General features: G+C 36.9%; 1 protein-coding gene across 1 annotated transcript; it reads right to left on the bottom strand.

The window, feature by feature from the left end:
* Positions 1–983: 983 nt before the first annotated feature.
* Positions 984–15181, bottom strand: LOC136802436 (PABIR family member 2-like). Its single transcript, XM_067059167.1, has 8 exons — positions 14743–15181; positions 7873–7917; positions 6738–6781; positions 6328–6382; positions 5774–5896; positions 3307–3377; positions 2334–2389; positions 984–1760 (listed from the first exon to the last, which is right to left on the bottom strand). The coding sequence occupies exons 1-8, from the start codon at positions 15151–15153 to the stop codon at positions 1345–1347; spliced, it is 1221 nt and encodes a 406-aa protein (XP_066915268.1). The 5' UTR covers positions 15154–15181; the 3' UTR covers positions 984–1344.
* Between the last annotated feature and the right edge of the window lie 1905 nt (positions 15182–17086).

Consider the following 17086-nt stretch of genomic DNA (forward strand, 5'->3'; position numbering starts at 1 on the left):
GTTACAAAGTCTCGACCCGGAGTGAGTGGGCTATAGGGTTGGGTGGGACTGAGGACAGTTTTTTTTAAAAGAGTTACTCCTCGAGCTGACTTAAAAAGAGCTTTTTTGGCAAAAGTTAGATTCCTATTCTAATCAACAAACACTTTATAAAAGTGGGTATGATTCACTTCTCCTTGGTCCTTGAAATATTACCGAGTTTATGTATTTGCACTTTTGAGGACGGTAGAGTGACTGAAGCGATTTGGAAAAACCCGCAATTCCGCCCCGCAAAATCGAGGACGGTAAAAGTGCTGATTTACCGTCGTCTTCAGCTGGTCAGGATCTACTCAAATTAGAACCTTACCGTCTCCGTCGCTGAAAAACACACATACATAAACTCGGTATTGTCCAAGAATGCGCGGAAACTTAAAGTACTTAATCCGTTCTTAGTAGCGTTCGTAATCAAACCTAGAGAATGTTGTACTCTATAACAAGATCTATCCGTATCATAAATACACAAAATCTTCTAGAAAAATTCAATACATTGACTTCTGAAAAATGTTGGTAATAGTAATGATATGACATTGAGGGATTAATACCCCGAGTTTCATTTTGAAATACTTTGAAATAACACGAACGAAGTGTCATAAATTGTGTACGAAAAGGACAGGGCTAGAAAAGTGAGTGACCATGTTACACTAATTAATATAAAATCCATGCTTTATAAGAACACCGAATGCTTATTTCAAGCTTGGCTTAAGTAAAGAATTGAAGAAAGAATAATTGCTAAATTAATAACAGGCGATGCTCTCAACCAAAATTCACTGGTTTTGCGAAAGTGTGTGCATTTTGAGTGTAGATAGAAAAAAAGTCGAGGGCCCTTCATCTTATGGCAAACTACTACTACACCAGGCAAAAACTTCGCAGTATTAATAGTTCTATACTATATACTTTGAAATTTCGAATCCCAATGTAAAATACATGCTTGATTTCAGTTGAATTTTAGTACATGAACAAGAAGTATATTGTAAAAATTATTTCAGACTCTAAAAATATTATAGAGCAATTGTCAACAACATATAACATAATAGTAATAAGGCGATAGTATTATATACAAACAAAAGTTATTAATTTACAATTTAAAAACCAAAAGAAAAGTCTCAAAACAAAAACAAAAACAAAAAAAAAAAACGAAAAGAACAAAAATATATTCCAATTTAAATTTGAAAAAAAATCTCAAATTTTATCAAAATAGAACGTTTTCTTAAAGTTCAAAATGGTGCATGGTGGTGGAATGCGGGTTTTAACAAAAAGAACGGAAGGAATATAGGTCATTTTTGTGAAATTTTATGGAGAGTTTAACCGTTAACTTCTCTCTTTAACCGGCGCGAACGTATAACTACTCGGTCCCAGGGTCGATTTTCGTACTTCATGACTCGACGGTGGAGGGTGCGAATTATGACCAGCCGCTAACGGAGATTGCGGCGCTACGTAGCGCGGTTTCACAAACGCAAAGCCGGTCCGCGTATCACATGATAAGGGATTGGAAACCGGCGTATGTGACGTTGAGGAAGAATGAGAGTGAGCTATGAAAGCAGGTTCAGACCCAGAATCTTCGTCACACGAGCAGTGATTTGAATTCGAGTCTGATGGATGATCGGGCGAAGAACATGACGAAATACTATGACTATTCAACTGGTGTGTGTTTAGACTGGATGGCGGAGGGTAGAAATGTGAAGATCGTTTAGCCGGTGATCCCATGGAATCATCGTCTGGATCCACTGTATGCGAAAAAAACACAAGGTTGTATAAAGAAGTATAAAAGAATAAAGGGAAACAAAAATCATCGAAAGGTGGAGATATTTCGACCTTTAGTTGATTCTTTTGTTGTACAGAGAAAGACATTACTTAAATTTGGATGTACAAAACATAAATTGGTTTATTTTCATTTGAACATAGCAATTCGCTGTCTTTAAGAACAAAATCTGAAGAAGCCGAAAAAGGAAGACAGGGAACAGTTGATAAACAAATTTAGGATGAGCATTAATCTAAACACAGACGTGTGAAAGTCACGATCTAAATAATTCGTTTATCCCAGACACCTTTTCCCTCTTCGATACTGTTTAGAAACAGCTATAGAAAGACATCAATTCTTATTTTCTTTACTTCATGAGGAAGCTCTGTGCAAAATTTCAGAGCTCTATCAAAATTTGAAGTCTTGAAATGTTACTTTTCTTGTCCCTTTTATATGCCTACCCCACTATATAGCAAAACATCTGACATCTGAGGAACTCCATCGGGGTACAAAGACCATTTGGCCTCCTGATGGACCGATATATTGATAAATAGCTTACATTTTCTTTTGGACGAAAGGATACTGGGTCGGAGGTTGCTTGGACTGAGGCTTCTTCTAAAGTGTGGGAAAAATAACAAATAGTAAAACGGTCAAAGAACGATTTAATTGATCCATGCTAGGTTCGTTCTTTACGGGAAGGATTTCTTTACGGGAAGGATTCAGTACAGTTTTTACTTCAGCCATTTTATACACGGAAGTTGAAAATCTAACTAGAATTAAAAACTGGATGATTATAGAAATTTCCAAAATAAAACATTTTGAGATACAGGTCGGGTTCAACTGTTAGACCGAGAATGGTACGGTATACAGTCATTAATTTTAGAGTTTGTTTGTTTCTCCATTCCGCGCCAAAACACTTACGATTTCATTATCTTATATATAGAAACGCATGATACTCAAGCTTGTTCAAAAAGTATATTAATCATTTTTAGCGAAATGGAAAACCTTGCTCAACGTGTTTAGTGATGATGATATGAGCCCTACCCACTGGGGAATGGGTCCTACTCTTTACGAAGTAGAAATTCCTCCTTTTTCAAGTTGGAACGCGTAGCGCTGTCCAGACACCGCTGGTTCTGTGCACGCGAGACACCGATACCATGTGACGCATAGTGGTGACAATTAAACTGCGCGGGAGAGCATATCATATAGCTCGTCGCAGGCGCAACGGAGTGAGTGACACCACACACCACAATGTCTGGCATATCACCCACACTCTTTTATCAGATTAGTGGTACCTAATTCCCCTCACATGGTATGGGTTGACCCGGGCGAGGGTATGTTCACTTGCCAAGTGAACCGTAGTACTACAGTAGGAATCGAACTCGTACCTCCCAGACGGGAGTTAAGAGCAATGATCACCACACCACTACAACTACGTGTTGTTATGAGAAGTCTTTATCCGTTTTCCCGAAGTTTGTTTTGTATATTTTCAAAAAAAGTGAAACAAACTTGACAAGAGAAAAAAGAATTACCTGAAACGCCTCTGATTGGGGCTAATCGGTACACCAATGGGACTTGGTGTTAAACTTCGATTGTGTTGGATCTGTAAAAAAGTGGAGAAAATATAATTTTTTTGAAATTTCGTAGAAACTTACCTAATTTTGAGCATGTGAATATGTCTTTGATTACAAATACATCAAAACAACGTGGAGAATTGTTGCTTAAAACAGTAGAGCTTCATCCTGTAACGAAAGATTTCTCATAGAGACTGCTTGTTACTCCGGTAGATCCTCTTTCCTAGAAAAATGCTACTTTTCGCTAAATTTTTCCGAACAACCTTTTTTTGTTGTTGAATGGTTATGAAGATGAATTTGTAATGGAACACTCCCCGTTACGAGGTTGTAAAGCTTGCACTGTTAATATTGTTAAGATGACCGTCAAAGCAGAGAGCTGTTTTCGTCAAAGTACATTCTTTTGATTTAGGCCAGTTTATTTATGGCGATTATTTGTTTCAGAATATTTGTGATATATAGTATATATAGTATATCTGTTTCACATAAAAAGCCCTACTATGTATGGACCACCACTGCATTAATAACACGCATGCGTAATTTGTCGTTCTTTTTAACTACATAGTTAATTCCCGTGATAAACAAAGAGGAATGAATCCGAATAGGGGTGGCACTGGTACAGTCACTTTCGGTCGGGGTTATGGACAGTGAAATATGAAATTTGTCGTTCTTTTTGTCTATTTTTAGTAATGCATATTTATTAGATAGACCCCCTCAGATATAGGAAATATATCTATAAATGTCGGCGAATCAGACAATAAAACAGTCCTTTCAAGATTTTGACCAATAATGCTATCAAAAACAATTGGGTTTTCAGGAGTCTGTTCATGAAATTAAAATTCATCCGATTGGACTAATTTCCCTCCGGTTGAAACAGGTTATAACACTTCTGCCAAATACGCCACAAGGGATTATGTAACTACAGTTCAACTTTTTTTATCTCTTATAGTCACGTGCATAAGGATGTTATGATAAAAGCAACCAAAAGCTTATAAACTTTTTAAACCCCTCAACTAAAATAGTAACCACATAACAAGGCCACAATCGGGATGACCCTCCAATTTCTCTTCTTAGCGAACAAAGGAAGATGACCACCAATTCTTTATTTTTTTTGAAAAATTATAATTGGTGCAATTATTGGTGTAAAGTCTCATTTTAAGAAGAATATTTTTCGCATAAGGAAGACAAAAACATGATCGAGGATGATAGACTAAAGTAAAAAATAATTTAATCTTCCAAGCATTTCCATGCTTTTTATATAGAGTCAAATTTTGATTCGTTCATTTACCTCCTGATCTGTTAGAATAAAACTCAATAACTAGGTTTGCAAGTCATGAAAAAATCCATTAAGCAAATTAAAAACAAACTAATTTCATATTTACAACAAATTTGGCCTTGAAAATCTCTAAGAAGATTTACAAAATTGCTCGAGCACCTAACTGGCCAAGAGGTAACCACTTGTTTATGATGGAATTCTACAGGTTTTAATAAGGTTTTTGATATTAAGAGGGCCCCCTACATAAAATAAACACATCAAAAATATGACAATTATTTTGAAAAATGCTTCGTACTACAGTTTCACTTTGTAAATAAAGGAATTTCTTAGAATTCTCATGATGAAAATAAAACAGCTCTCCAAAAAGTATTTGACAGGTATGTATAGCTTTTCACATAAGAGATTTTAAAAAGCTGGTTTCCTATGAGATGATGAGAAGACACTAGATTATGATGATAACTTTGTGTTGTTTGTTGTGAGTTGAGCCCTCAAGTTGTATCGCAATGGGCTGTCCAAAAAAAGCTGAAAGCAGCCAGAGGTACTATCTTTTTCGTTTCAAGAATCCCTCATTAACCTATATTGACCAGGGAAGATCAAAGATATGTCTTATACATTAACATGGTCAGAAATCTATGCTCTTTCCATTGGTGCCAACCATTTTTAGGTACTAATAATCCACCCCACTATTGCAGTAGGACCACCTGTCTGGTTGGTATTTTACAGGCCAGAATGTAAAATTGGCTAAAATCAAATATTGACGATTGGCTCGTTCGATTTGATTGAGATATGTTTCTGAAGGCTGTTTTGTTATTAAATAAAAGAGATTCGTAATGGAAAAAATTAGGTCAATACCAGTCAGTAAAATAGGCGTCAACCCCCTGCCGAAACTAAGGAGCTACTGGAGCTTTATACATGAAATTTTTACCAGTGATAGATATCAACCATCTGACTGAGACTGCGTGCTCGCAAAATTTCAGGTTGGTCACTGATTTTCGGTGGCAAGCTTGTATTCTCAAAATATCCGTATGGATTTAGACAAAAAAGGAAATTTTGGGTCGTTCTGTAAAATACACGCTATCAGCAGGCAGAAAAAAAACAGAATGGATTTTAGGGACACTGTACACTATAGAAATGAAAACAATATAGACTTACTTTATCAATGATTCGTACAGGAGAGGATAGGGAGGGGCTGATGGATCCAGTATTGAAAACAAATTCATCTAAACTGTCACGTTTCTCACGTTGCTCATTCGTCACTGCGAAATTCTTATCACCCTGAAAATATGAAATGTAAATTGATTGTCATGAAAATTTCATCTTTCACATACATGATTTGCTGGTTGACCCTGTTGAGAGTTATAAACTTTCGTTTCCTGTACCTTCAGTCCCTTATGGCTCTCAATCTTTTAGTTTTTCAAGCTTTCTTTGCAAGCCCCTGTTGGTTTTGATAGAAATTCCAGCTTTTCCATGAATGTTATGATTCATTGCGTGTAAAACTATTGCTTCACAGCCCTTATTTGGAGATTTTTTCCAACCCTTGAATTATAAGCTTTTTTATGCCCCATACCCTTTGATTAGAAAAGATTTCTTCACTTTCTTGGATAATAATTTGCCCTCTAAAAAAGAAGTACGTTTCCAACTGATACAAAATGCTTCAAAGAAAATTTGAACGCCAGGGCCAACAATTGGAGATGAAGGTTTCTTACCAGCCATGAGGTTTCGTCCCAGCTTCTTGACAAATTTATAGCAGAGTTATTTTCCCTGAAAAATGAGTTGAGAAGAATATCAAAATATCTAAAATGGGAAACATTTAAATTTCAATATTTATTTCAATACAATATTATAATTTTACATCAATTAAATTGATTTTCCTTCAGCTAAATACAGCCATACGTTTAAGCAATGATGATAATGACGATTTTAATGCTACTTTATTGTAATAAAATTTAGAGGGGATTGAATTTTATTATGAGCCCATAGTCATTTCATTATTTTTAGTGCCTTGTTACTGCCAAACTGGTTGCTAATAGTCCAGGTTGTACGTGACACCCGAATCTGTAAAATCCGCGACATTTTATCACATCAAAGTTAACAGAAGGTAAGAAAAGTCACTTACCATTCTTTGTTTCTTTCCCTTGTTAATTCATCGACACTCTCTTCCTAAAAATAAAAAAGAAGTAGTGCTCACAATATTAACTATTAACCATCAATAGCATTTTTTCTGATTTTCTTGTAAACAATTATACATCATGGTCAGTGGATTGCTTAAAAATGTATTATAACAACTCTTTGACTAGATCACACAAAGAAATGCAGCCGCTTGAAGTCCAAAAAACATACACACGTCAGTAAGACCAAGACAAGATTTGACGTCAAATCACAGTAGAGCTGACAGTTAGTTGGTCTTAAAGTGGCTGTATTTCTTTGTGTGTTTTAGTCAGAGAGTTGTTGTAATACATTTTTTTGCTCAGAATTTCATGCTCTTTTAGATGGTACCAATCATTTTCGTTTATTTTGACTTTTGAAACTCAGCTATTCTCCTACACCTTATTTTCCCTTGCAGTTTTGCCTATGGCGTCACTATTTTGGTCATAAAAAGTTTTTCCGGGCCTAATCCGCGTCCTCCCTCTCAAAAATATCTTGTAATATACTGTTCTTTAGAATAGAGTAAAAATGGCTAGGTCGTAGAAAAGATGTCACAGAAACCCAGGCTTGACCCCCTACTACTGAGTCTTTCATAACTTTGCAAAATATTAATTCTTACACGCTGAAATTTTTTCCACCGCAGTTTAGAAATTTTTTGACAAGGAAATGCTCAAAAAATAAAAAAACCACACTCTTCTCTTCTCACATAATCTGCAGGTATTTTTGACTGCTCTTTGAAAGAGGTTGCAAAATAATCTTTTTTAGGATAGAAAAATTTTTTAGTGTTACTTTAGCACCCCAATTCTAAAAGTATGTGAGATCTCATTTTCATTTTTCAGAAAGTGTTTTATGGGTGATTTTAGAGGATATATTGATTAATGCCTAACATACTAGATTTTTCTTATCAGGCACTCAAATGCTAAAAACTTTGCGGGGTGGCTCAAAAACGTGATTTTGACATATGATTTCTAGACAAACAGATAATTTCAGACTTGTTGTTTTGGATATTAAGAGAGTCAGATTGATTGCAAGAGAGTCCAGGCCAGGCTTAGTTGTTGATTTTCATATTTTACTGGTCACCTAACTAATATAAAAAAAATTCTTACTCTTCTGATTTGCAAAACACGTGGGGCTGGTGATCCAATCGGTATCTAAAAGAAAAAAAAGTTTGTAGTTAGCTACATGAACCATTAGAAAATGGTTAGTAACAAAGTAGTGAGATATTAGATTAGATATTTCAGAAACATCTGGAAACATGTTCAATGAGTAAATTCTGGGATAATTTTGAATCATTTGTGCCGTGGACAACCACGTAGAATGGTAGGTAATATACCTGGATAATTTCAAAGATGTATCTATATCTAGATATTTTTTAGATTATTCTGCATTATCTCTTTTTTAGGAGGGGTTTATTTGAGTGCACCATTTAGCAGAAGGGGACATTAATCAAATAATCTGTAACTAGGCTTCTTTAATATTAATAAATTGGGACCTTCATTTGGTCCTGGGTCCTTTCATTATTTTTTGAGTAGAAATAAGTCATTTTAGAGAGATAGAAATAGGTCAAAATTAATTTAAAGTGAAATTGTATGCTTTCAGTGCCAGTGGAGTTTGTGGACGAAATCAGAAAGAAATTGGCTGAAAAGATTTTCGTCCCAATACTTTTTTTTTTATCGGTATGTAGTTGGACCCCCTCACCCCCTTATCAACCCAATGCCAAAAGTTTTTTGTTGACGATCCCTTAGTGCAAGTACATTGATTTGTGAAGTGTCTTTACCTCACATAGAACAATATAAAATAGCAAAAGAACAAAGGAATTACCCATAGCCACCATTTTGCAACCATGGGGAATCGCGATTTTACGGAAATGGGAATCTTCATATCGAATATAAAGCATCTTCTGAAAATTTCATTCTTCCCCATAAATGTGAAAATGAAAAACGAAGAAGCTTTCGTTTTCTAATTGCCTTTTTAATCTGCCATGAAGTGTTATAAAATTCCTTATAGAAAGACACGTTCTCCTACTAAGAGGTTTAAAAATGACATAGAAACAAGAAACTGTGAAAATAACCGTAATCAATCAACGGTTGCTAACAGTTGGGTGTTTATGATAAAAACGGCAATTATTGATCACATCAGCAGTAAGAATTCCCATAAGACGGTTTTATAAAGTTTTCAATGAAATGATTTAAACTGAATGACTGAGAATTTCCCTTCACAAAAGGATGAGTTATTCGGGACGATCTAAAAGGTGTGGCTAAAAGCGGATAGGGATACGGTGGAAAATTAATGTAAAAACACGGGGAAAGCAAAGAATCTAAATCCCAACAATTAGAAAAAGATTGAGGTTTCCCAAAATCCCAAAGTCCAAATTCAACCCTGAACAGGGGGGGGGGGTAGGGCCGCAGGGTACTAACCCATAGGGTACTAACCTGATTTTTAAGAAAAATTGTCTTAGGTACCACCACCCCCTTTTTAGTACCGGGTACTTACTTTTTCTTAAGGAAAAAAGGGACCCCCACCCCCCTTTTAGTACCGGGTACTTACTTTTTCTTAAGGAAAAAGGGACCCCCCCCTTTTAGTACCGGGTACTTACTTTTTTTTAAGGAAAAAGGGACCCCCACCCCCTTTTTAGTACCGCGGGTACCGCTTTAAAATTACCAAGGAAAATAGGAGACACCACCCTTAAAACTTGCCAAGCATGGTCCCAATCTTTCAAAAGCCAGCAAAAGCAGCTCTTTGTTTATTATGATTGTATTTACCATGTTTTTAACTCAGATCTCTTAAAAGTTCTTTTATCAAACACAACTTTTGATACAACAGGTAAAACAGGAAATTCCTTGGCAAAAGTAAAAATTATATAGCGTAATAAACGGCAATAAAAGTATATATCTATCAGAAGAAGTAAAAATCAAGTTGATAAAAATTGAAGATAGTAGAAAAGCTTGGATTCGAGATTCCTTATTTTTTCTTCAATAGATTGGTAATTTATTCAATTATCAAAACTGTGTCATCTATGAAGAAGCTGAATAGAAATATTGCATTGTTGTTTGGTTGCTTTGCTTACCTCCTTCCGTCTAATTGTCATAAACAGACAGACAATCAGACAACAAACAAATATAACAGAAATAAGCTATAGGGTATATATAACTGTAATAAACTAAAATAAACTAACCCCTCTAACAAAAACCAGACTGTAAGAATCATCAGTTTGGATAAGAATTTTATTGTTTAAAAGACAGATTGTATCACTTTGGATGCAACAGCTTTTTATTCATTTCATCAGAAGGCAATGACAAACATATACCTCGTTCTAACTTGAGATATCAAAGACAAACTATCCTTCTCACTATTAAAACATACGATTTTGACAATAGCTTTCTTTACTTAGCTATTTCAATTTGTATAACTTAGTGGTCATAAATTCTCCTCTTAGAAGTGGGAAAGTACCCCATGAATTGAAAATAATTCTTTATTGTTAGAAACATAACAGTTCTTTTTTCTGAAAACTTGAAACGTAACAACCGTCCAACTTCCTACATACTTGATACAGGAAAGTACCTTCAATTGGAAGGGGGAACTTTTCATACTGTCAATACTGAAGCCATAACAAGGAATCGTTTTCTCATCAAAATCCCTGAAATTTGAAGACAAAAAATTAAACAAATGTACCATATTCAGGGCCTGAGTACTTGAAGAAAAATTGAAATGATACCCACCCCGGCCTAAAATTGGTACCGGGTACTAACTTAAATTGATATACCCCCCCCCCCCCCAAATTAGTACCGGGTAATTTTTTGAATTTCCAAATTAGACACCACCACCCGGCTATGGGTTAGTACCCTGCGGCTGTACCCCCCTGCCCTGAAGAAAATTCAAATTGGCTAAAGTTTAGACCAAAATTAATTCTCGCTAAAATTAATCAAAATCTTTAAAATCATCTCATCTGAACCTGGCTTTATTTCCCCACAATATATTGCAACTAAGAAGTAACGCTTTTTCTTCACATTATATCTAACTTAACAATCGAATGTTACATGAATGCTGTGGACGTCTATGTTTATGTCAGCTGAGGTGTTGCAGGGGTGTAACAACGGGATTGTGCCTGTCCTTAAAAACGCCTTTTCGCTACTTATTCATTTAAGATTGCACTCACTTCATTTTTTTGTACAAGGAGGATATTGCATTTAATCTATTTAGTATTCTCAAATGTATTTCAATATGACACTTTTTACGAGGAAGATGTTTATCGATTACAAAACCTACGTCACAACCACGGAGCGCTGACTTTTAGTTTTAATGACTTGCTCTCATTCGTTTGGGGGTCTTTCGGCATTGGGCTGATAAGCTCCAGACCCCCTCCCCCACTTGCTCTTATCGGCCAAAATTTTTGAAACCAACTTTTACATCTTGGAAAACACAATTTTTTCCAATCATGTCGCCATCGCGTTGATCTCGCCTTCCCACACGTCTTGGTTGAGTTTTTGTCTATTTGCACCAGCATTGAGTTTGTTCATACCCGCATTGATATTGTTAATCAAAACGGAAGTTAAAAAGACGCGATGAAGTCGCAACATTTCGAAGGAAATGGCAGCACGCTGGCCAATGAAAAAAGAGTTTTTTTATCAAAGCTAATTCAAAACTGTACTTTTAAAGTTGCGAATTTGTGCGCGAAGGTGAAAGCAAGTGAAATTGTATGCTTTCAGTGGAGTTTGTGGACAAAATCAGAAAGAAATTGGCTGAAAAGATTTTCGTCCAAATACTTGTTTTTTTATCGGTATGTAGTTGGACCCCCCCCCTTATCGGCCCAATGCCGATAAAAAATAGGACCCTGCTGACGCAACGGACTTAACGAACACCGGACGCGCGAAAGTCTGGTGTAAAATGAGAATTTTTTTTTACCACCGGACAATCTCTACACCGGACTTACTGTAAGGAAGTTGAATGTCCGGTGTCAGAGAAGGATATTTTTTCCACCGGACAATCAAAACACCGGACATGACCACTCCGGTGTGTCCGGTGTTTCTTAATGTTTTGTTTCATAAATCATAGTGTCAGCCTGGGTTTAGGTCCCAGGCAAAAATTAGGTCCCCCCTGAATTTTAAGTCCCCCCAAAGATTTCTGAATTTTTCGTTACACAGCTGTCCCACCATCGATCCCACACAAACCATATTTTAGCTCTGAACAGAAATCCGCGCAAGAAAAATCAAAACATTGATAAGTGGTCAAACTTTCTAAATTTTGCTATATCAAAACACGCAAAAACATCATGCGACGTATGACCACAACTCCCGCTCGCTTCAATCAAGAATTTGGTCACGTGATCTGCCAACAAAAATCAACCAATGAAACTGTTTGTTTATAGCGCTATAAGGCCCTGTTCATATTACTCGCGTAATAAAGTGAGCAAAAACCGGGGGTTTGCAGAAATTTTAAGACTCGTTGCGGGGAAGCCAAACATTTTTGGAAAACCAATTGTATGAAAAAAAGTTTCTATAACATTTATTTATTATGAAAACAAGTGATATATTTATGTTTGAGCATTAAAACGTCTTATTTTATAATTTTATTTAAAAAGTCTTACCCCCCGTCTCGATTTTTTGGATCTTTTCTTCAGTTCCTGGGAAAGCAACTAATAGCTTGCAAATATATCATTTTGAAATGTAATTAGACCCTAATCTTTTATTTTTTCCAACAGGTTTCAGGTCAGAATGTTTTGCCTGCATCGCCGCAGCGTGGGTTGAAATTTTGTGGGACTTGATTTAGGTCTGGTCGGAAATGGATTCATTTTGGGATGTAAACATTACTATAGCTAGATTATTTTCTTTATTTGGACAGAGAAAAGGTTCAAGGTTTGTCTACTTTTTATTTCATTGGATTTATCTGCCTCAGTCAGCTGCAATAAGCGATTGAAAACTCATGATTTTTCGTTTTTGTCAGTTTCACTCAGCTGCCATTTTGAATTTTTTTTTTCGATTTCTGTTGACAGCGATTTCGTGACCTCTACGGAATCGATGATTTTGCTTGAGGGGAACAGCTGTGGTTAGTCCCCAGAACTTTTGACCCTAGACACTTTCAAAAAATTGATCCAATAAAAAATGTTTTTCCAATGTAAATTGCGTTCAGTTCTAAGTTTAAGATATATAATTTAGCGCATTTTCCACAAAACCAGACGTCCGCGCTCGATAGGATCGATCATCGGAACGGCTCGATGACGGATCGATATGTGATCGATACTCAAGATTTTTTTAAGCTCATGATTAGTTATTGATTATTTATCAATCTATCATCGATCTTTTATCGATCTTATCGACCCTATCGACTCATACTCGATTTACGATCGATAACAAATCGATTAACGATCGATGACGAATCGATTAACGATCGATGACAAATCGATTAACGATCAATGACGAATCGATATACTCGATTGAAATACTAGCTCGATAATGGATCAACGAAGGATCGATACTCAAGACTTTTTAATGGCTGAATCTTCAATCGATCTCCTATCCGGATCGTTAAGTAATCCATCGATCACATATCAGTGTAGCTGGAACCTCAATATTCCAGGATTAGAAAAAGCTATACCTGTTATCTTTTTTCTTTAAAGAATCAAAGAGTCATCAACATCGATAAATTACACACATTTCCTCAGAAACTTTTAAAATTATCTGCCATTATGACTTTCTTGAAAGCCGTTCCGAAATAAACCAATCGGATTATGTATCGGAATTCCTATGGGAATTCTTTTCCGAGATTTGTAAAATAGCTAAGTCGGCAAAAAAACTTTTCCTGGGGGTTTGAGGAAAAATCCAGAACTGCTATCATTTGTTTTTTATTTAACCATATATTTAAATTTGCACTCAAAAATACTTACATAAATAAGTTAACAATATTCAATACACTATTTTCATCTCTCAGAAAATAAACACTTACAGAACGACATAGTTTATCATTTGGAAAACCCCCGTATTTGGACCATTCTATCGTGGGTGCAAAATAGGGTGGAAACTAAGTAGCACCCTCAGTGCAAGATTACCGCCTCGTCTTTATTCGCCCGTGCGAGAATACGAGCTAATCATTTTTTTCTCGAGCGCTCAAGGGGAAAAGGAAAGTGATCAATATTCTTTGAAGGAAAAAGGTCAGAAACAAACCCAAAGACCAAAAGATGTATTTTGTTGTTGACAATCAATCCTGTGAAGATGAAAAAATTTCTGCTATGCATTTTTTTCGGAACGCTAAAAAACTCTAATTTTGATCTTTCCTTAAGGTAAAGAGGTTGCGAGATTTTGGTTAGCGAGACAAAAATCGCTAAAAAGCTGGTAAAATCGTAATCCTCAAAAATCGAAGTTCCAGCCTCACTGCATATCGATCCGTCACCGAGCCGTTCTGATGATCGATCCTATCGAGCGCGGACGTCTGGACAAAAATATTGCGCGGCAGGCGAAAATTTTTCAGATTCATGAGTTTCAATTTGAGCAATTGAAGCCAACTATTAAGCTGAATTATTTTAGCCCCCACGTTAAGTGATAAGATTTTAGCTCCCCCAAGTACATAGGTCCCCCAAAAAAAGTGGTGTACTTCCAGCCCCCTCCTCTTTTGGGAAAATTTTAGGGTTTACCCCCCCCCCAACCTCAACCAGCAGGGGTGGCTGACGCTATGTAAATGTCCGCCGTCCAAAATTCCCTGTATGCAACACCGGACTGACACCGGACTTATTGTGTCCAGTGTAACGAAAGGATACTTTTTGCCACCGGACAAATACACCGGACAGTCCGGTGTGTCGGCAGGGTCCTTAAAAAATTTGAAAGTTTTTTGTTGAGTGTCCCTTGGTTTCTGTAGTAAAAAGAAAGTTGTTATTGTGAGCTTTTAACATGCTTTAAATGGAGGTATTTTCACTGACTCCCAGGTGCTTTGATGATTGATTTAATAACATGAATGCATCATAAAACTACTAAATTAAAACATCTTACCGGCGATGGAGAAGGAGAGCTGCAGTCAACATTCAAACTGTCTGAAAATGAATGTGTGCGAGGTCTTCTGATATGAGGACTCAAATTTAAGACTCTTTCATCATCAGAGAATGATGAGCTTCTACAACTGCTAGTACTTTTAGGACGCATCTTGTGAATTGTTGATGATTCTGGTGTTGATTCGTAACCATTCAAACTTCCACTTCGTTGACGCTGAAATGAACTAGCTTGGATGACTGGAGAAAAAACAGCATCGCTATTCGATTCATTCATACCGTCATTGGGAGCAGATATTGTTCTTCTTAACAATTTATCAGCAACGGATAACTCATCCTTTACAATATTTTCCTCAGTTTCCATCGGAGTTTCCTCTTTACCACCAGAATTTCTGGCTTGCTTCGATTCCGCCATCTTTACTTCTAGCCTATTCCGATTAGCTCTCAATCTCAAAACCCGAAAAGCTTTCGAAACACTTGAAACGTATGGATAGAGTACAAAGGCCAACCCTGTCTAGTCTAAATCAAAACAAAACTGTGAGACTATTTTTTTTCTTTCGCGCAAAGTTTTTTCCTCGAAGGTCCCAGACCTCCGAAGCTCCCCCATCTCAACAAACACCCGTCACCGCCCTAAACCGCTCGCCTTGTGAAGGGCGAAAATTTGGGATAGAATCGCATGAACCAAAAATAGAAAAATGTCTATAAATTTCTCTACTTAGTACTTAGCCCGGGGGGGTACTTAGGCAAATGGAGGGTACGGTATGTGCCGCCCTTAAGGGTACCTTTTTTGGACTTCCAAAGTCCCGCTAAGGGTCGGAAAAATCAGAAAATCAAATTTCAGTCCCAGTAAGGGTCGAAAAAAAAGGAAAATTTCAACTTTTTACCCCCTGAAAGATCGAAATTTGGTCAAAATTGGTCAAATTAGTCCCGCTAAGGGTCGTAAAATTCCCAAAATTTTCCTTTGTTTTCTCCTTTTTAGTCCCGGTAAGGGTCCAAAGTTCGAAAGTCGGGCGGCACCCCCCCGTCAGCTCGCAATCCTAGTACCCCCCCCCCCCGGGGTACTTAGTCCATTTTCGATTTTGTTTTAACTTGTACGAACCGTCTCCTCTCTAGTGTCAGAAGCAGCCGGCGAATAAGTTTTTTAGAAATATGTGCTCTCATCTTCTAGGAGATCAAATGTTATGACCTTTCTATTTTTTATACAAATGATGTGTTCTGATTTCTAGGAAACATTTATCGCACTATTTGTCTCCCTAAACTTATCACTACTTTATGGTTTGATGTGTTCTAAAATCTAGGAACAACAGTTTGCCAATACAAACTTGTAAGATATTTGTTTTTCTCCACGAAAGATGTGTTCTGAAAATTTCTAGGGTTACTAGGCAACAGAACAAGAACACCAACCTCGTCCCCATGACGATTTGCTTTTTATATAGGATGTAGCAAATCGCCCTGGCAAACAACATTAGTATTCCCTTTGATCTATTGTTATTCGCCGACACGGTAAATTATGACAGAGTCAGCATTTTTTCTTGTGGGCGTCTATATGTAAATCGATGTGAAGTGCTCACTGTCTGCCTGCTAAAAAACAAAACAGTTTTCGAACTTTCAGTCAATATGTAATGAAATGTCAAAAATGTTATCTTGTTATTTTTGTACTAAAGACTGGGACCATCAAAATTATAAAAAAGTGAGAAGCAGGCCCTGGGAACGAGGTTGCAAGAACACGTTAGATGACCTTGGTTATACCCCTGTCTCGTCAGAACACATCACCATTTCTAGACATTTCTAGCTGATTAATTTTCGATCTGATCAGAACAGATCAAAATTTCTACCTGAAATATGCTCTCAGAACACATCGGGAAAAAAGAACGCCTTGCTGGCTGCTTTCGTAGTGTAGCCCCCCTCTAGTGTAGTATAAAAGAAATTCCAAATGTCACCTATAGAAATTTCCTTTTCCCAACTTGCAGAACATACAGCAAGAGGGGGGGGGGGACGTACGGGTTTGATGGTGTGACGGTATTAACCCTTTTTTCAGTCGGTGTTTGAAGAAAAAAGTGACGGTATTTCGGTGTCAAACATGCCGTGCGGTGACAAAAATAAGGATTTTACCAAATTTTGCTGTCGGTGTTGACGGTAATCCAAGAAATATGCGTCGGTATTTCGGTGTCTGCGACCCCCGTACGCCCCCTCCCAAGAGCAGCCACCGGTTAGGAAGTATGAAATAGATCTGTTCTTGAGGTCCCTTTCTCCTGGAAAAAACTATATGTTCTGTATCCTGGGCTATTTTCTGTATCCTGGGCTATTTTTTGAACAAATTGTCCACTGGAAAATTGTATGTGTTTTTC

The sequence above is a fragment of the Clytia hemisphaerica genome, unplaced genomic scaffold (genome assembly GCF_902728285.1).
Source record: "Clytia hemisphaerica strain Z4C2 unplaced genomic scaffold, Clytia hemisphaerica genome assembly, whole genome shotgun sequence".
Taxonomy (NCBI): Eukaryota; Metazoa; Cnidaria; class Hydrozoa; order Leptothecata; family Clytiidae; genus Clytia; species Clytia hemisphaerica.